Source organism: Anser cygnoides, chromosome 26 (assembly GCF_040182565.1).
Source record: "Anser cygnoides isolate HZ-2024a breed goose chromosome 26, Taihu_goose_T2T_genome, whole genome shotgun sequence".
NCBI classification, from domain to species: domain Eukaryota; kingdom Metazoa; phylum Chordata; class Aves; order Anseriformes; family Anatidae; genus Anser; species Anser cygnoides.
The window spans coordinates 1365005-1386340 of record NC_089898.1 but is presented as its reverse complement, the minus strand read 5'-3'; the positions used below and the strand labels follow the sequence as shown (position 1 = coordinate 1386340).

The 21336-nt window shown below is 39.7% G+C and overlaps 1 protein-coding gene and 1 long non-coding RNA gene across 15 annotated transcripts in view; one reads left to right on the top strand and one right to left on the bottom strand.

Annotated features, from left to right (window-relative positions):
* Positions 1–7965, top strand: part of UNC5D (unc-5 netrin receptor D) — a 220653-nt gene extending 212688 nt beyond the window's left edge. For all 14 annotated transcript variants that reach the window (XM_013194413.3, XM_066983334.1, XM_066983335.1 and 11 more), the window contains one exon: positions 178–7965. In XM_013194413.3, the coding sequence (XP_013049867.2) occupies positions 178–382 (205 nt within the window). In that variant the 3' untranslated portion in view covers positions 383–7965. The remainder of the gene's footprint in view (positions 1–177) is intronic.
* LOC106044408 (uncharacterized) overlaps positions 1–21336 on the bottom strand; it is a 96839-nt gene that overhangs the window by 9813 nt on the left and 65690 nt on the right. The window lies entirely within an intron of this gene.

Below are 21336 nucleotides of genomic sequence, written 5' to 3'. Positions count from 1 at the left end.
TAATTAGATCTTGCTGAAGATTTCCTGGTTTTTGTTTGTTTGTAGCGTTGTTTTTTTTAAATATTTCTACAGGCACAACACAGGGCACTTCCATTTTCAGTAAACATTTTCATAGTGTTACACTGTACAGTTCTCCTAATCCTTTTGTTTCATCTTCCACCCCCCCCGTCCTTTCAGGAATCTCTCCTATTTTGCTACACAAAGCAGTCCATCTGCTGTCATTCTGGACCTCTGGGAAGCCCGACATCAACATGATGGAGACCTTGACTCCCTTGCTTGTGCACTGGAAGAAATAGGAAGGACACACTCCAAAATCTCAGACATAACAGAAACTGAGATTGAGGAGCCTGACTTCAACTACAGCAGACAAAACGGACTTTAGTCCCTTCTTTTCCATTCAAGAACCGATGGCCAGCTTTGACTTTTACACTAGAGAATCTCTTTGGCAGGGAGGAAATAAGGGTTTCTGCACACTAAGGAAGCAGACGCTCATTTCCACAATGCAGTTATCAGCTGGAGGAGCAGAAGAAGCCCTGTTAAAAATCATCTCGGTAATAAGGAAAACACAAGCTCTCCCTGTGCTACAGTCCTCTCTCATTTAAGATTCATATATCAAATTCAAAAACAAAACTACACATCTATCATTGCCCGGGGCAGGAAGGAGTGATATACAGAGCCGTACAAGGTAAATATTATGACATAATGTATTTAAGGAAACAGTGATGCTAAAGAAGAGTATAATGCCTAGTGATTACCAGCAAATATGATAGTGAATATTTAGAGCCACTAGAGGTTAATCCTGGTTTAAAGGTTTGTCTTCTTGGGGCCTTGAGTCCCCTTTGCCCTGCATTTCCAACTTAACACACTTAAAGAGCGGATTTCAAATGTCATTTCCTAGCATCATGTTGTCACTTTGGATTTGCTGTAATTTAGCTACAGGACAACTGAAAATCTGGTCTTACCGTGTTCAGACATTGGAGGAATTAATAGATCTTACAACTATTTGATTGATATCAAGTGTCATTCAAACAATTTAAAAAAAAAAAAAAATCAGTTCCCCACTGAGCATACCTTTGCTGCAGTCTTCCTGCCTATTCCCTTAACGAGACAACAGAACAAAGCCGTTCTCTGTGGAATTAGTGTTTGCGAGTACGTGGGAGAAATTTTCACTCAGTCAAAAATGTTTCTTTGCAGGTAGATTTAAATAATCAAATGAAATTCAGGAGATTGCCAGCCCTACTTTAGCAAGTTTACACTTGGGGGGGGGGGGGGGGTGGAACTAAGTTAAAAAGCAAAGGTGAATTCAATCAGTACATTTTAATTTTGGTTTAGTTTCAGATAGAAAGGATAAACCCCACATAGTACTGCCAGAAATTGGCTCAGTTTCATTGTACAGTTTGCAAATTTTGCAGAATATAAAGCTGGCTATGTTATGCTTGGTTTAGTTAAAAACATATTGCATTTATCACCAAAACCAGAATTTAACTAGTGAATTCTCTTCATTTTTTATCCATCTCATACAAAAATAATTTGTTACTTCAACTGAACCAAAAAAAAAAACAGCTGTCACTGTGAGTGAGTGTCCTAGTAGAACTAGTACCAAACCAAATTTAACCAGTATTTTCACTCATGTATTCTTGAAAATTAGCCTAGGTGCTTGTTCGGTCTGGCCCAAGGCTATCAGCTTTGGTGACAGGAGCACAATCAGTTCAAAGCATGAACATGAACAAGACCTGAGGAGCTTTATGGAAGAGCAAGAAATTGAAAATGTGAATTCTGTGTTTTTTTTTTTTTTTGTAAACCTCATATTTGGCTGAGACCAGCACAACAAGCCACAGGGTGGGTACTCAGTGTGCAAATCTATAATCAGCTGAAACTATTTCTTTATCCAGGATGCCAGTTCTGAAAAGTGCAATCAACAGCTCTTGATGTGAGACTTTGCTTATTCTTGTTGATCTGAAATTGCAAATTTCATTGCTTTCCCAGCTCAGCAGGCTGAAATAGCCTTAGACTTACAAATACGTAGACTTCCCCAAACATTTTTTGCACTTCAGTATTTCATGCAGTCTGACATCAGAGTTCCTGTTTGCAATGGGAAATCATAATGGCTGCAGGCATATTTAAGACTGAGACAAAAATACCAGCTTATTTGGCAGCAAGCTGTCACTTTTTTCAGCAGCACATGGTTCTGTCTGTGTTTTGAGTTATATTTCGAGTGACTTCCATTCCTCCTCCTCAGAAACCTGTTTTTCATTGGACAAAATGTCATGAATAAAAAAAAAAATAGGGAATGGCATCTACAGAAAAGCAATGGAGTTTTAGTGAGCTGTCGTTGTCTGGGAAACCTGCTACAGTCACTCTCCAGCAGTTAATTTGTTCTCAGCTTCTCAGATACAGTTTTAATTTGGTTGCTGCTTTTTCAAGCTAGCTTAGGTTAGCTCCACAACAAAGACCTAATACTACCCTGCACGGGCCATAAGACAGTCGTGTCGTTCTGAGGAGCTGTATGCGTTGCCTTCTCTTGTTTCACGACGTGTAGGGTCACAAGAGCTGCTAGATGGAGCTTAGACCTAAAGCCTCTTTCTCAGGAAATGCATAGTGTTTACAGTCAAGACTTGGGTAGATTTGAAAATCCTCTCTGTACAGTGACCCCCAGCGCTGCTGCTGACTGCTGAGTACGGCTGAGGGAGAGGAACCAGAAGGTGGCCAGACCCCCAAAGACGGGAGGGATCTGGGCTGTACAACAAAATCCAAGTCAGAGCCAACAAAGTCTAGTGTCTGAGTTAATGTACTGAAAAGGAATTGATGTTGAAGTTTCTTACAATGCCAGAAAAGTAGCTTTTCAGTTTGGGGCCTGAGGTAAGATTTTAATTTATAATACTTACATATATTTACATAATACTTTCGTACCTTTATCCCACTAGAAAGGAATTCGAAGCAGTAACTAGACTGCTGGCCTACGCTGCTAATGTGAGTTTATTGAGATGTACACCTGAGTCTTCTAAGAACTGCCATAGTACATCAGACAAAACATCCATTTAGCCACAAGTGCCACAATCCTGTTTTGCCTTTTTTTTTTTTTTAATGGCCTTTCCTTTGTTTAACACTTGCTGCCTAGCACTTGCACTGGGCCTCCCTAGTTCCGTGTAATAAGGAATACTGAATAACTGTTACCAAATCACCTTGTCCACATTATTCATTATCTTACAGACTTCATTTCCCCTCACTCTCTTTTCTAGGCTGAAAAATCCTGGTCTATTCTGTTTCCCTGAACATCCTTGTTATTCTCTGTATCATCTCTAGTTATGTATCTTTTTGGAGATGGAGTGACCAATGACCTGTCTGCTATTCAACAAGAATGCAGGCTAAATCACTCAATTCTTTCATTTCCTCCATTTCTCACTGTTCCCACATTCAGTATCAATCACAGAGGATGAAGATCTTGCTATAGCATAAAGCCGCGAGAAATGCCTGTGAGGGAGTGTGGGACTCCTGAGAACACAGTAACTGACTTTACTGTGCAAATGACTCAAGCTAATACATCATCAGAGTGGATTCAGCTGCCTGAACATCCAGAAAATAAAACTGTGAGGAAAAACCGCGTAGCTTTAAGATAAGACTGAGAGGTGACAGAGAATGTCAAATCATAAAATCTTCTGTAAAGAAGAAATTACTTGTTCTCCGTGATAACGATGGTCATAGTAAGCAGTAATCAGACAATAACTTAGACTTGAGGTGGAAAGATAGGCTCAGTCTTTTTCTCTTCCCTTTTCTCCTACTCCTGGGAAATTTGCATCTGTTGATTACCGTCTGTATCTGGTACAGATATGCCTGTTTTCAGATGCTCCCTTTCTGTTGTTTTATGTTAGCATCATGGGATGATATTAATAACACTTAGCACTTTTAATTATAGAGGCTTGTGCCGCTTCTCCTCCCCTTTTCATGCACTGTCCCAGTTTTAGAGATAGAGAAATTATAACATGGGGGGGAATATTTCTGCTACCATATAAATGAGCTGCAAATGGATTTTGCTACCATTAACAACAAATAGAAAAACACTATAAGTAAAAGATGTTAAATGTTGTTTTCTTTTGCTTTTTCACAGTAAAAAGCAGCCGATAAATTCTGTCAGCTTTTTCCCCCACAGTCTACTCTAAGGATGCTTTGCAATACAGTATTCTCGCAGAATGATAATTTAGAATTTGTATGCAAATGCTGTACAAATAGATATGTTGGAAAGGATTAGCAATCTTAAAATTCTAAGAGCATATTTTTAACAACTATGTTACAAAGATTGTTTTTGGAAATCTGTATGTGTGTGTGTATGCATGTGATTTGATCCAAAACCCAGATGTAAAGGCGCATCTGAAGTAGGATTAGAGGCCAGAAATTCAAACTCAATTCTTTTCCTCTATTTTCTAAACGATGGCTTTTGAAAAATAACTTTTCAAAAGTGTCTTTCACAAACCAAAAAGTAAAAGAAAGAGAAATGCAATGTTATACACTTCAGATTCCATCTAGCTGCCCTGAGCCTGATGCAGTGAAATAGCCATGTTGATTTTACATCACCAAAGAATCTGCTCTAGTATTTTTTCATCTTCCTAAGCACTTCCAGATACTTCTGTACTGTGAGTCATTTAAGACTAATAGTTACATTTTTTAAATGACTTACAATTTTGTCACTAAAATGGTGCACTTCACAGCTTTGCCAGACTGCAGCATCGTAAAGCTAATTTACAGTTTTTACAACATTGCTTTTGCAGTCTTACTAGTTTACATTAAAATCCTTTAAGCCACAAAGAAAAAAACGCTGCTCTGTAGATTTAAATTCTAACCTCATTTACCAGCGCAAGTCCCATAAAGCCACGATGTACTCCTACAAAAATGTTATTGGACTTCTTGTAATAGATGGAAAGATACCAACACAATTCTCTTAAAATACTAAGAACTATTTTTGTTAATATTTTTATCTCTGGCAGCAGCTGGTCTCCTCCTCCATGGGCCTGTGCACAGCTTGTTTTCAGCATGTTAAGAGAGAAGCTAATTCAGCCTAAATGGCTAGAACAGGGATCTCTTCGTAGGACCATGTGGGCCTCATACTAGAGCTCGGTTCTGTTTTGTGTTTTTTTTTTTTTTTTTTTTCAGTTGAAAGACATCGCTGTTAGAGAGTTTTAAAACATTCAGTAACTGATTGATTCCAGCTATTATCTTCCACTAGAAAAAAATGTAGCTTAGGTATACAGTGAAACTGGAACAAGTGAGAAACTGTTGGGGGACTTCCCGTCATGATTTGAATTTTTTTTTTCAGTCTGTTTCAGCCTGTAAAACATAGAGTTACTTTTAAGCAAAGGACTGCGTTAAGTCTTGGATGGTAATTAACTAAATGAAAACAGGAAATTATATCTAAGTCCTTAACAACTGTGAATGATCTGAAGATTTGTCTTTCTAGCCTTTGTTCTACTGAGTTGGATTATACCTAGGACGTTCTCACACTTTTTACACAGTAGTAGAGGTGGTTAACATTATTCACTGAGAACCTTTTGCATGTTAAACCTGCTGAAGAGTGTTTTCTATGGGATGTTCGTTTGTGATATATGCTTGGTAAAATTACTCCCTTGACACGATTCCTGCTTCAGGAGAGGCTGGTGTTTTTTCTGCAGCAGCATGTAAAATGGCACATATATCCTCTCCTGCATAGGTAATGATTGTCTAGTTAAAAATTACCTAGAACCTAAAGGTTTCCTGGATAAATACAGTAACTTAACCAGCAGGTATATAGCACACAACACCCACAGCAACAACAACAAAAAACCTCAATCCACTGGCGAAAGATCATGAATCATTTTCTAATAACGCACAGTCTAGCTTTTCTCTCTCATTACCAACACTAACAAACAGTAGCAAAAATCTCCTTTCCAACATGGACAAAAATAAATAAACCGCTCTAAGATTAAAGAATCACTTAGAGAAGCATTTGATAGTAACAGTGCCCGCAATGCAGAAAACAGAACTGATGTTCTACTCATTGCCACAAGAAAAACCTATCAGTATTCTTGTTCACTGTTCTGTCCAAAAATGAAATAAATGTCTAGGAATTTGCCACTATATTTTTTGTATTAGAGGTGAATAGTACAGACTTTACTACTGTTTCTTGTCTGGGGCTTGGGTGGGTAGGGGTGTATTGTAATTTTCAAGCTATTGCAAAAGCTGCATTTAAATAAGCTGTTCAGTTGTATTGAATAACTGGTTTGTGCTTTACAAGGGAATCCAGGTGAGCCAGGATTCAATGGGTAGCCTTCTTGCCTTGCTGTCACAGGGTAACTAGAGCTGAAGTCACTTGTGAAAATTTAGTTAAGGGATAGGGAGATTAGATGACCCATCCCTGATCTGTAATGTAGTGTACTGTAATCTAATGAGATTAGCCACTCACCTACTGTAGAACTGTGGTTTTGTCAGCAGCTACTTAGTTTGTCTGCCCCTGGTGTGATAACCTTGGTTGAGAATGTACTTCTGCAGATTTAAGAAGATGTCAACCCCCTGTGTTACCTGGTCTCTGTATATAAATCTTATTGTCTAATCCCAAAAGGAAAAGTGTAGCAGAATAGGAAGTTCAGGGTGCTGCGCACCAAGCCTGGTGTAAGTTTTTTCTGATACAGCAGGAGGGGGAAGACATGGATCTAACAGCAAGTGTATTTGCTACAGAGAACAAGAATGTTTCCTAACAAATCCTCACTTAGAACTGGCTGAAGCTTTGTTTTTTCAGTTTAAAATTGTAAGACCTGGTATTTCCCTTACTGAAGTTTGGAATATTAACGTAATGATGATGGCATCTTTTCAAACAGTGCTTTCAGTTTTCCCCCATTTGTGCAGTGAAGTTGGAAGGGGAGGGATATTTTTACGTGCATTCTTTCCACTTTCAGTCTAAAAAGCAGGTACCATCGCAGAATCTCACGGTTTCCTAATGCATCAGTAAGCAGTACACAGGTGCCTCACTGGGGAGGTGGCATATACGTACTCCTGGTATATATTTGGGAATAATAAACCGACACCACATAACTTGTGAATTGGGAAATGCAGTCACCTCCTCCCACCTCTTAATCAAATTCATTCCCACTCCAACCCTGATCTCAGTTTATAAATGGGTACAAAATCTTTAAATGCACACCTTTTTTAATTCGAATGAAGTAAAAATGAATGCTGGTCAGTCTGCCGAGACTTAAATCAGTGTTTTTCATGGCTAGCGCTACCTAACTGAAAATTTCCATTGCATTTCCAACTTCCAAAACTTTTGACCAGCCTTTTGACAAAATGGGGAGAGAGGAACCTCAACCTAAACACACACACACAATAAATAAATACTAAAACCACACACACACACAAAATAAATATTAAAACCACTATTCCTGTATAGTGAGACGTATTTTCTCTTCTGCTCCCCTATTTATACAGTGAACAGGTTCTGAAACGTTGACTTTTGCTCAGTCAACTGCGCTTTCTTCCCTCCCCCCGCTTCTCCCCATGGTTTAAGTATGTTTAGAACTGAAAAAAGAGCAGAGGTTTGATTGCTTTCTATAGTATGAAGCTGAAGGAGTAAGAAGGAGAGATAGAAGAACATTAAATGAAAAAAGCATGGCCTTGGCTTCATACCACACTTTCTGTGCCTTGTTCTATCGATGTAAATTCTGAATGTTGTACAGTAAAATACTTGGGAAAGACTCCTTGGAAAAGGCTGCACTGGCTTCTTTTTTCAGCATATGTACATATATAAATATATATACATATATATATTTGGTAATGCCAAACAGCTGTGTTATATTGTACTGAAAATGTAATAATGGACAGTTTGGATGTTTTATGTAGAGTTTGCAAAAATTGTATGGCTATAGCCTTTTGAAGATAAATGTACAGACATAAATTACTGCATATCAGTTATTTATGAATAAAGAGTCTTTTACTGACATCTCAGATTACTGTCTGAGTGGCACGTTAATTTCTGTGATAAAACAAGATGTTCAGATATGAGTGCTTTGGAATGCTTCACTGGTTTTATAGTGAGCCTTGTATGGGAGTTTGTGCTGGAAAACTGTGTACTGGGCACCATTTTCTAGAAAAACTGCAAGTCTACAGAAATGGGACCAAAACTGAAGTTTACCCTTTAGTGACAACAGCGAACCAATTCAAGAATATCATCTTGCTTTTATACTATTTCACTAAAGTGCCTTGCCTTGTTTATTTGTCTGCATATATGTACAAGCTCTAATCCAGGACAAGGATGTCTTTGTCCTTGGCACTGCAAAAGCAACATATGTTCTTCTGCTTTGTGCAAGATGTAAGATGCAAAACCTCTGCGTATGCTGACGATTTCCTCTAAAAGACAGATAGCTCCTTTGCTACATTCAACAAATGGCTGTGCCTTGAATCCTGTATCACTGCAAACAATATGAATTCTCTTCCATTTCCCATGTAAATGTAATCTTTCGATCTGTAACACCCTTTACTGAGACGCACCAGATGATAACTCATTGCCTTGATTAAGCCTCTCTATACAGATGAGCTGATAATCTTAGATCCCTGTTTAAAAGACTGGAAATACCTTGTCAGCAAGCAGAGCGCCCAGTCCTGCAGTCAGCAAGCCTCTGCTCACCAGGTAACTATTACCTGCACTCTGCAACCTGACAAGGAAGGGGGCAAGTAAATACAGGCATCATCTGTGTTTATCCTCTTCGTAGGCACAGACATCCGCTTATCACCAGCATAGGCACCAGATCCTAACAGTGCTGGGCCCTTGGATTATGCCACTATGGCCCTGTTTCAGTTTTGTTTTGTTTTGTTTTTAATAGTTTTAGTAGTTTAGCTACTGCCAGCCTAACTTCACTGTCTCAGGAATGCCTTAAAATCCGTATCCTAGACATCCTAGCCAGATGGTATGTTTATATAAACTAAGTGGAAAAGGAGAGACAAAACCTTCAGCTTTCTGCGAGGTATGGTTATGTAGCCCTTTTCTGGATAGCTTTGATCTACACTCCAGGTATGGCTGTCACCTTAATACATGCAATTAAGCATCATCTACAAATCCATTAGCCTGACAAAAAAAGAATCTGGATATAGCACTAACCTTAAGTGAGGTGTTATAAAAGGTATCATTAATACATACTTAGCATAGGATGCTAGAACAAGCTGTTATGAATCAAGATACCCTTCAAACATTTCATTACATGCATTTAGATTGTTATCACCCATGACATCCTACACCATATAACGTAATGGCCATCGTTTATAACAAATAGGACTATCACGTGTTAACTGCCTTTGACAGTCATTGTAAAATTACTCAGGATTAATTATGTTTGCAGAGAAATAATGTATGTTATTATGAGAAGCATTGTATTGTGATTTAATGAACAGCTACTTAGAAATTTTACTGCAAGTAGAGGCTGCTATCAGATTATTTTGAAACACAGATCGAGCAGGGTGGCATTCTCATTATTTACATGCGACATTCCTTACACGTCTAGCTCCCTCATCCACATCTAATGCCCTGCACTCACGTACTTACTTAAGAGAGCTCACAGCATCCAAAGTCTTTTCCTATTTCAGCTCATAAATAAAAAGGTGTCTTTTTTTTTTTTCCCCAAGAGAGCTCTCTAAGTACCCCTTGTTCACAATTAAATACAGTGCCTATTGTGCCTTGAAAGTATGGCTCTTTGAGTATAGTAGAAGCTCTGCGTCTCATATCTTCATTTTCTGTTGAGGTTGAAAATTTACTTAGGCTAGCACCCACAGGGTCAATAGCAGACATATACTTGATTTGATGGAGCTGAAGATACTCCGATACTCACTGTTAAAAAAATCCATGAAAAGATGGCCCTGGGTTATTTAACAGAGTAACATATGATGTGTGAGGTACTTTGTCCGAAAAGAAATGGGGAAGGAGGTACAAGAAACAAAGGATCAACTGCCAATTGTTCCCAAAGCATTGTCCCTACATTTTACAAAAGAAACTTGAGTGCCAGACATTAAATCACATCATCTTAAATCCTAATCTACCTACTCATAAAGACAGACTGCAGTCACATCAGAAATGGAGGCAATACCCAAATATACATGGGCATTTTGCATCAATAAAATGATTTTTTTTTTCACTGATTATAAAATTGCCATAACAACATATGATTCCTGTGCTCTTGGTGATAATTCTGTATTCTTTTTAGGACAAATTAAATTGGTTTCTTTTGGTACTAGCCTGATGACTGTGTATTAAAGGACCACCTCTTTCTAGCCAAACAGGCATAAGTAGTACACCTCAATAAAAAATATTAATTTATTAAATTCCTCACCACATGTCTTGTGACATGACACCAGTGTAAACACCCTAATAACTGGAATGCAGTTTGCACCACTTGTGCTTCACATTGCTTCCCAGTACACAGCCCCGTGCCGCAGCTTGTCAATAGAGACATGAAGCACGAGCGCTGGGGAATTCAGAAGATGGCCTGGTGAAGTTAAAACAACTGCTGCCTTCCTTACACCCGAAAAAGAAACAGGCAAACTACGCCACAACTTATTTACCTATTACCCTTATAGTACTGCAAAGCATGCCTAAAACGTAACCATTACCAAAGTGACTGGGAGACTACTGGTATTCCAGCACGGGTTCTGTTCCTAACTGCACAGCCACTGGACAAGCTTCTTTCTGCTCACTTTCTCCTCCTCTTGTTTTATCCATCTTGTCTGAAGGTGCCTCAGGGCAAGTGCTACAGTAGAATGCCCAAGGGAGCTTTGAATCTGAAAGAGTCCTTAATCATCTTTAAAATATATATATATATATATATATATATATATATACACACACACACGCTTTTTCACGTTTCTGCAAATGACTTCTTAGGACACTGCAAATGCTTCTCTGTCCTTCCCAGACAGTCTGAGATTAGCAAAGAACCTCAATGTTACCGGGTAAATCTGTTATCACATTGAAACTAATTCATTTTCTTTTGAACAGTCAGCTAGCTAACCTAGCATTAAAATTACTATCTTCTCCCTGCCAGAGTCAGGAAGCAATCTTTACTGATGCAATTAAAATTATAATTACTCCAATTCCCCCTCACATTGTACATACTTAGGGATTTTTGTAGGACTAAGGCTTATTAAAACGGGCCGTTCGTAGCTACCTGGTTGGAACACAAGCAGAATGTCGGCTCACAAACTCAAGTATAAAAAGTATTGTCGGGTCTCTGAAGCTTGTGAAAGCAAGCTGACACTGTTGGAAGATAAAACCTAAAACCAAAAGCAGCTGGATATCTAAACCACAATGCAAACAACTAACAACTGCTACTTAATACAGCAAGGCGCCCGTCTATTCTGTAAATCTCTTTTGGCCTCCAAAATCAAAAAGCCTGACTGAGTTTTGTAGTGCACTGTGGAGAGATGTTCTGTGAGGACATTTGGTCAAAAACGTGTAGCTCTCAAGCTCAGAAGGGGAAGGCAAAGACAGAAAAAGGAATTTTCACCCAATGTAGCTACAAAAGTCTCCTTGTTCTAAAACTACTTAAAAACGCCAGTCTAAAGAAGGTCACAGAACCTGTTCAAAACTATTGCTTGGTCTAAAACCTTGGCTTTTAAGAACCGCTTCTCCAAGCTCGCAAAGTGGGCTGTCACCCTGCTTTCCTCCTTCACTGCATTCAGTCATTTACAAATAAAATAAATAAATAAAAAGCTACTCCCTTCTGCAGAAGAGTGCCAGCCACACGGAGGGGGAGGCAATGCTGTTTTACCAGCCACGTGCCCGTGTTTCTGCCACTGACAGAGTTGTGGAAGTCAGGGGAAGGGAGCCATTCCGAGAACAAAAGCCTACAGTGATATTTTTGACGCAAGGGAAGGACCAGAACTCGCCTACTGGCAAGTATGTCAGGAATTATTAGGTAAAACGTGCACTCAATTTCAAACAGCTCTGAAGGATTGCATTTAACAAAGTATCACTTCAAAAGGCTTTTTTCCTACTTCAAACCTAAACATACCAGTAATGACTGAATAACTGTCACCACTTAAATAAGACCTTGAAAGTCAGAAAAGTAATTGTTCGGTCCCAAAAATTCACCCACAGCTGCATTATTGTAGCATTAGGAAGTTTAATGTCGTTGCAAAAAGTACATCATTTCCTGTAACTTTTACCATCCTCCTACAGACTAAAGGCTGTTTGAGAAAAAATATCTGGTAAATTAAGCATATGGTCATGGAACGAATGGGAGCTCAGCTGAAGAGCGGCAGCGTGCTTCAGCTCAACACGCGCTGCATACAGTTGTCTCCTTCTCAGTCCTACCTTCACAGGACTGAGAAGGAATAATTACAGACTCCGTGAGGAATAATGAAGCGCTGAGCCGCTTTCACAGCTGCAGTCACGGCTGGTCCCTTGCCCAGGTCACCGACCGTTTGGTGACAGCCCATTTCCCCAAGGCCCTGTCACAGACCGGAGGGTTTGGGTACAGGATGTTCCCAGCAGCTGGGAGCGAAGCTAAGACGGAATACATGGGAGGAGGGTGGCTTTAGTTGGTGGATAGAGAGCAGATAAGGAGAGAAATGGATTCTCTCCCTGCATGTGTTTTTGTTTTAAGGCCATTTGCTTGCTTACTCAAATCCTCAAACCCTTCTGTTGCGACAGGAGGCAGCAATGCAGAGAACTACTGCTGGTGACAAACACCACGGACTAATTTAAACCAAACTGAATAAATCCCAATCTGTGCTCTGCTAAGCAGGTTTGTGCCTTTTTGTGGTATTTTTCTTCTTTCACTTGTGAGATATTTGTTTGACTTTATGTCGTTAGCATTCCCTCCAATATTTACCGCAGCTTCAAGGCTATCTTCCCAAATTTTGTTTTTGTTTGTTCTTTTTTTCCTGTCAGCTTTATTTAATAAATAACCGCAGCCACTATCAGATTCAAACCTCAAGTAGTGGTCAACGCCTCAAGTCCTACAGAAAGCTTTGTTAGTGGAAAAAAGAAACCTAACCAAGCCCAATTACTGATGTGTTGCTGTATTTTGCAGAGATTACCAGTGTTTGACACCCAGCAGTTTGACATCCTACCGTCTCCCAGGGTTGAAGTATCTGTAATGCTACATTTCTTCCCTCAATAGGAGGGAAAGAAAATATTACCACAGACTTTTACCCATTTTAATTAAAACCTTCAGGAACCTAATGCACTTGGAAGCACCGCTGTCCAGAAATGCAGGAGAGCTGTCTCCTGGGGAAGTGAAGCCCCCCGTTTTGCTTCCCCTCAGAAGAAACGATCTGCTGGCTGGTGAGTTCAGCGCTCAGAGTGACTTTCAAAGCAGGCCCTTTACAAAGGTCAGTTCCCTGTATCAGAAATATTAAAGTGCTTTGTTTTGAATCATCTAGTAGTAAAGAAAACTTCCTTGTGAATGAGGGCTCTTGGTTCTTAATCATGCCTGCTACGAGGATGATTTTTCTAGAGAATTAATGAGAACGGTAGCTGAAGAGTAACTACAGAAATATACGCAACAGCTAAGAAATTCTTATTAAAAAAAATAACACTGGCTTTCTGGGAGTATATAAAAACAAAACTTTGCCATTTACTAAAGTTTTCTAGTCCGCTGTACCACTGTAAGGAGAGCATAAGTTTTGTTTTGCCTGCAGACACAACATTTCAGTATGGGGTTGATTTTAGAGGCAGAAACATCACACTAATAAGGAACAAGACGGTACACTGGGTATGTATGTGTACGTGTACACACACACAGCCCTAGTCTTGCCTTACTAAGCAGATGTGTGCTGTGCCAAAAATCCTTGGGATAAGCAGGATGACAGTATTTTCATCCCTCTTTAGTGGGATAACCAGCTCATTAAATCTTAACATGAAGGTTATTTTATTATGAAGTGACAGATCTGAAGATTTACTTCCCCATTCTTCACCTGCCTTCTCCCTTCTGCTTATTCCTTTGTATTTGTTAATGGCCTTTCTCTTGTTATATAATCCTGTCAGGAGTGTAAAAATATCTCTCAGGACTGCTCATTTGGTCTAAATCACTCAGCCTGTACTGGTGACAGGAGAAAGTGTACATGCCACAATTGATGCAGAGAAGGAGTTCTGTCCTATACTCCAGTAATTGTCACTGCATGATAAGAAAGTGTAAGATTTAATAAGGTCATAAAATAGAATGGCAAGAGCTGGCGTGATAGGTATTTTTTTTCATTAACATTCAGAAAATCTGGATTCAGTGGGACAATAAATTAGAGGAGTTGAGCAGATATGACCTATTTGATTATTCAACACTTTCCAGCAGCCCAGTGAAAGCAGCAGGACTGGGAGCACCTCCACCATCAAAACAGCAGAAGTAAATATCTTCAGCAGTGTTAAAGCCATTATTCCCTATGCCACCAAGCTGCCTCTGGTGATTTCGAGAGCTAGAACCAAACTCTACAGTATTAAGGAAGCTGAGTCTTTGCAGCTAGTTTAGAGTTTCAAATGTAAAAGTTAATGCCTTATGCAGAGGCCCAAACCTGGGCTTATGACATCCCATTTTTATGGATATGCGCATTCCTACAATAGGCCAACAGTTCTGCAACGACTGGTAATAAGCTGCTCTAATGTAATACACATGAAGTACTGTAACAAACTATTAAAGGCTAATTTCTCTCTAAATTCTTACTAATCAGAAGGTGACTTACAAAAGCTTCATGCGAGGTCTAGACAGCTCCCAAAATATAACACAAAAATACTTTTACATTAAAAAACACCTTCCAGGTAATCATGCTTCAGAAGAGGTCACGGGCTTGCAGGACTGGACCTATACACAGAGGGAATGCTCTCCAACAGGTACTTTAGCTGCTTCTACAAAAAGAAACTGGCCATCAACTGTAAGCAATACTAAAAAGGAGGGATGGAAGATGTGGGAGAAAAATCAAACGAGTCAGTATCTGGTATAGTCCTCAAAAGAACTTCACACGATCCCAGCAGCACACTGCTTGCCCAACACAGGGCAGCATGGGATCCTACCTTGTAGCGATGTACTGCCTAACGCCACAGCAGCAGCAGGCAGGCAAATGAGAAAATACATATCCAAATTCTTTATATTTACTCTATATTTAAGGAAGAATTTAACTGGTGGAGCACTAAGAGGAAAATGGCATTTGGGGAGGGAGACGGTGACTAAAGCCACTGATGTTCTTGTAACGCAAGAAGCAACAGAAGCTTACTGAGTCCCCCAGCCTCTAATCTCTACTGATTTTCTCCTGCTCTTGCAAAGTTTTGAAGGCTGTGTTGCTTTTCCTTTTAGGTCAAAACCAAAACAGAACAGTAACGTGTGGTGCAGCCCAGATTAAAGCCATTTGGGGATGGCACTGTGGAAGATTGTGGCACAATTCCCACTGCTGCTGTTGTGAAAGGGCCCAGCAGAAAGGCGGAGCAGTGACTGCACAGAAAGTAGCTCAGCTGCAGTCCCCTACCAAATTAAAGAGTGATCTAAGAACAAAAACACAGGGTTAATAGCAAAGCCACTAAACCACACTAAAATCCCTGCCTGATGCAGGAATTGCTGATTGCTTGTTCTGGGTTTGTTACTGGCTGACTGTGGGACCTGCAGCTCATGGTTAATAACTCAGCTACCTCTGGTGCAGTCCCATGATTAATAAGAGGCTGCAAAGGCTGTAAAAATGCTAAGTATAATTACAGTGTCAGCGAGCACTGCAGTGTGATTTGAAGGGTGGTGTAGATTGTCAAACCTACGGTACTTGGAATAGCCACAGTCTCCTTGCACTGTCTTTCCTTGTGTTTTATACATAATTCTATATTTTCCTAATGCTAATAGAGACATCCTAGAAATAGAAGCCCACTAGGAAACACAGCATTTTCATTCTCACAATCATACCATTACTCCCCTCCTCCTGTTATCGGTATTTCCTTGACCAGTCAGGCATTATCTTTCCTAACCAGCTCTGCTTTCATTTTACCTTTTCCCCCAAAGAAAACTTTCAAGAACTGCAAATGCCCACTCTTTTCTATTTACTCTTTGATGCACTCACAGTGGTCACACTCCATTAGAACACAGTGAAAACAAAAAACATTTTACAGTTTTCCCCCACCATTCCCTTCCCCACACAAACTGCTGTAACTCCCTTTATTTTATCCTATTATGTTGTTGAAATTACATTTGTGGATCATGAAACAACTCACAATTAGGAAGATACAAACACACCTTGAAACCACACTCACTTCCCCCCCATATAACAGCACAGCATTCGCTAGCACCCCATGAGGTGCGTATTACATCCCTTGCAAAAGCACAGCATCCTGGTCTTCCCCACTGAGACTCATCACTGAAAAATATACGAACAATTACCATCACTTGTGAGTTGCTGAGACCCATACAGCTTTTGAAAAACTCTGACTTTTTAAAGGTGCTAATTAGAAGCTGAGGTTTTTTGAGAAATGTCATCCCATTTGGGGTGACGAGCACTTCTGAAAGCAGGATCCTCAATTTCTTCATCCCTAGTTCATATATATAAACATTCAGGGAACTGGAACTGAGTAGGAAGCAAGCAGCAGAGATGCTGGCTTTATGAAAACATCAATAACATTAAAATTCAAAGGAAGAAAAGTACATTAAGCTTAGGCTTGATTTACAAACTTTTCTAGGAAGCAACAGTTGTTTAAAGAATGTGTTATGATCAAACTAATTTATGGGGCCATAATAGAGTCGTCAAACCTCTGTACTTAATATTTATGGGGAAGGAGAACTTAACAGTTTTGCTGCATACAAATTCAATTAAAATTTGACTTAGAAAAAGGTGCTGTTTTTTTCCTTGCGTTTTGTCCTTCACTAATTACTTTCCCTGTTTAAAACTCTCTGCCATCTAATACACTTGGAAAAAGATCTTTGCAAATATCAGCCTCATTAAAACCCTGCAATACAGTTTACAGAGATTACAGATGTGTACAGAAATGGACGATGGTCTTTTAAAAGTGCATTTTTTCCCTGATACTCCTTAAAGAATAAGTAACATGCAGAACAGACTGTCATTTTTCTGAACAGGTGAGTGAACCATTATAAAATATCCTAGACAACTGTGCACCATTTTTATCCATGCTTATTTTAATCCTACTGTACATGGTGCTATTATGCATGCAGAAAGGTAATGAGGCAGGCAAAGGTTATTACTAGGGACACTTCTGGAATGACGAGGGGCTGCCAATGCAGAAGACTAACCTCAGGCTATCTGAAATTGAAATTTTTGGCTAAATTAATAACTCAACATGAGACCAGACGGTAATGCTGTCTGTCCCCTGCAGGGTTGAAAATGTCTTTCGACATTAATAAAATAAAAAGGGAGGGGGTGTTACCTGTGAAGACATATAGAGAGGCAATCTAGCCGTGTTGATGCCACAGAAATGGAGGAGGTGGGAAACGAATGGAAAAAGACAGTGCCCTGCCTTAACTGCTTGACAAGCCAAGTGAATGCTCCTGCTGCCGATGGGCACGTTGCATGAGGAAGTTAGTGATTCCCCCCACCCTTCCCAATACTTTCAGGATCTTTTTAAACCACAAATAAGGGAAACTGACTTATTATCCTCATTATTATTCATAACAGCACCAGAAATTTTCTGAGGTATTTTACAGAGCAGATTAAAAAAAAAAAAAAAAAAAAGCCCTGCTCCCAGAGCTGAAGAGTTTACAGTCTAATTTACACATGCAGCTCTGGGTCAGACACAAATAGTGTCTCCAAAGATGGGTGAGGAAAGACAAAGATTAGAGCAATAGCATCACACAGTTAATTTGCTGTTTCTACATGCAAAGCTAGGTGCAATGTTTGGCGATATCCAGACAGACAAGATGATAGACCTCTCTTCTTTGAAAGAGATGGGGAAAGAAAGGCAAGTGGAAGGGGAGGGGAAGGGAGAGGAGAAATATATTGAAAAACAACATGAAGAAATAATATTGCATTATGAATCTGGCAGCAATCTGGAATTGGCCAACATTTGCAAAATCCACAAGTTTAGCCAGCAACCTTTGTCCGGTGAGAGAGCTGGGATAATACAGTACACAGGCATCAGCAAGGACATCCTTCTGATAAGTAACAGCAAAACCAAAACAGGTTGGTTGGGGTTGCTTTGGTTTTGCTATTTTAAAAGCAAGGAAAGAAAGGAAAACTAGAAACAAAGAGCAGACTAAAATAATCACACATAGTGAATGTCAGGAGACCGTGATGCAGCTAAAGATTCAGTCACTGGAGTAAATGCAAGAAACCGGGAGAAAACTGATGAGAAACTACTGCATGAGTGAGAAGAGGAGGGAGTCTGTTAGAATTGTCTGGATTGTACCAGCAAAGGTCCACGCCGTGGGTATCTGGAGGTAACTCATCAACTTGAGCCTCAGTCTTCATCCTGGCAAAAGCAGGGGACGTGCTCTCGGTACAGACAGCAGAGGGCTTGCAGCTTTACAGATGCCGCTGTTGGGTGTGCACTTCAGCATTACAAAGTAGCCTGTTGCCTCCTGTAGTACAGTATGCGTGCACAGTCTCTGAAGTCTCACTCATTATTCTACTAGACTTTAATGGTGTTCATAGGTTGTTTGGGATTAATGAGGCAAAAGTCCTCAATCAAGAAGCAATTTAAAAGTACATTGCTAATTCCACAGAGTTCTGTAAATGAACTAATTCAATACTAGTTGACCTTTTTATTTTGGGGAATGATTTGTGCCTGTATTTCTTCCTGAGCAGCGGCCTTAAGCAGTGGCAATTTGGAAGGGCATTTCTGCCCCAATGACTCAAATCAATCATGTTACAACTGTCACGAACACACAAGTCGGGAGCAATACCACTTCCTTAAAAAAGGCACCGGCATACAGCCAGTGACGTGGGGACTATGACAGGGTCTATCTGGATAGGTAAGGAATCCAAAATAAGGGGCAGAAAGAAAGGAAGAACAACCGGATTCCTTCCTAAGTCATAAGATGGTGTTTCAGGAATTTTCTGCAGATTCCTTCTTACCATTTACTGTCTTACTGCAGTAGCTGGCAGAAGAGGGCAGCATTCAGACTCCGTCCCTTTTCATTATGCCTTGGGACATGGTAAGGGCAAGTGCATTAGACAGACTCTTCTGAGGACAGAGGACTTACAGAGGCTTATTCTGTCACTGGTACAGCATCACCACGTGGCACTATCTACAAGTGGGTAAATCAGAGATCGTGATCCAACCCTAAACTACCATTTTGTTACCATCAAAAAGCAAAGAAAATATTCTTATATTTTTTGCAACAGGATGGTAGCATTCGGTTGTGCTTCAGCAGGTCATTATGTCAAAAGATGGAACAACAGACAGCCCTTTGGAGATGCACATCAGCTAGAACTCATCACAAAAAATGAAAACGTATTTTTAAAAAGAGAGAGAGGGGGGGAGAGAGATACTTTACAAACCCTGCCCTACAATACATATCACCAAAAAAAAAAAAAGATGCATTAGGAGATGAGTTTAGAACTAAATTACTAGACGCGGAGAAACCCTCTTGCTACATCATAACCCTGTGAAACTAGATCAAATGTAAGGTATTGATAACCCAGTACTGACACCCCTGGCAGTATATTTGCCCTCACACGACAGTGAGAACAAAGGAAGAGAACAACATAAACCTCAGAAAGAACTAATGTTAAGAAGCTTAGGGAGGCAATAGTTTTGTCTCATTTGAAATGGCTCTTTTATTCTCTGTGTTTCTCATTGTAATTAAGATGGGATCTGCTGAAATAATGGCAATGGATAACCAGCATTTGTGTTAGCTTCCAAGAATACAAGGCAGATTATTGCTTTGTTCACATTTAGTTTTTCTTACAATAGTGGTGAGGTTCTGAATTAACAAACACAATTAGTGTTTTTTTTTTTACATATGATAAACCTTTACAACTATTCATTATTCTGTTAGCAGAAGGTTGCTAATTTTATTCTAAATTAATGTACTCCTGTTGTGATGTAAGTTGTGTTTTATAATGCAGTTTAGCTGGCTTTCTCCTTCTCTCCTTTGCGCATTGATTTCAACAGCCTGTGTGGGTAACGTCACTCAAGTAAGTAAAAACCACGAAGATCTTGCCATTGAAGATGGGCACTTCTACAAACATTTGCCCTTACATCTTCACCTTTTATTTAGCAACCAGAATGCCAAAGCTTACATATGGTTCAGTTTGCTAGACCCAACACCTTTCCAGCTTTCTTACCAATGCAAAGCAGCTGCAAACCTTGTCTGGCTGGTGTCTGAGACCAGGAAAACCTGGACAGTATTTCAACTGTAATTTACAGTGGCAGAGAGTGCAAGACGAACTTCTGCCTTTAGCTCCAGAAGTTAAAGAACAGAGCAGTACCTGCCTTGTGGAAGAGATGTGAGCCTAAGGACAAAGGATGAGTTTGGAACTTCCCTTTATATATTACCCAATCTCTGTCTTCTCCAACAAATACCCTTAGATATCTGAGATACACTGTTGATGTCCTTCCTTATAACAGAAATAGTAATACTTAAATGATAAACAAGAAGCGTACTTATAGTACCAGTTCACCCAATTTCCTAATAAAGAGCAAAAACAAGCTCCTACTTCAAGGCATACCATCTACTGGATGAGCAGACAAAGGCATGAGATTGCACTTTTTAAATGACAAGCTCTTCCCCATGAATTTCACCAGTAAATTAGATGTTAAATCAGACGTAAAATCCCATCACAAATAAAAGTTAATGCACCAAAATAGTTGCCGTGGGCAAAGCAAACACTCTGGACATTTATCTGCTGGTAACAACTCTTAAGATCACAGCTGGGAACACTCTAAATATGTACATATACAGCAGACCTATCTCAAACTTTCCTCCCTTCCCTGACCTCCAAGTGCGGCACCCTGATGTCAGCCAGATCTGTCAATTCCTGCTGCTGGTACCAGCAGGGCAAATCCCAGAGCTAAGAGATGGCTCTCTCTGACAGCCCAACATCTCAGATCAAATTGAACAGATTTTCACAGGAAAAGGAAGAAAATCCTGTGTAAAATGTCAAAAAAAAGAGATTTTCAGGAAGCTCGAAGTACAGTAGTCATACTACAAAAATATTTTTCCCAATGAGTGGTTAAGTGTAGTTGACTTTTATGTCCTTACTTGCCTCTTGTGCATTTTCTAATGCCGAACACCACACATACGCAGATTGTATTTAGTCTGTGGAACTGGGTAGATGAAAAAAACATTTTTAAACCATAGTTTTTAACCACAGTTTTCTTTCTTTTTACAAGACAAAATACATTTAACAGAAGAGGAAGAACTGTTGGCCTATCCCAATATACACATTTACACTGCTGGACAAATC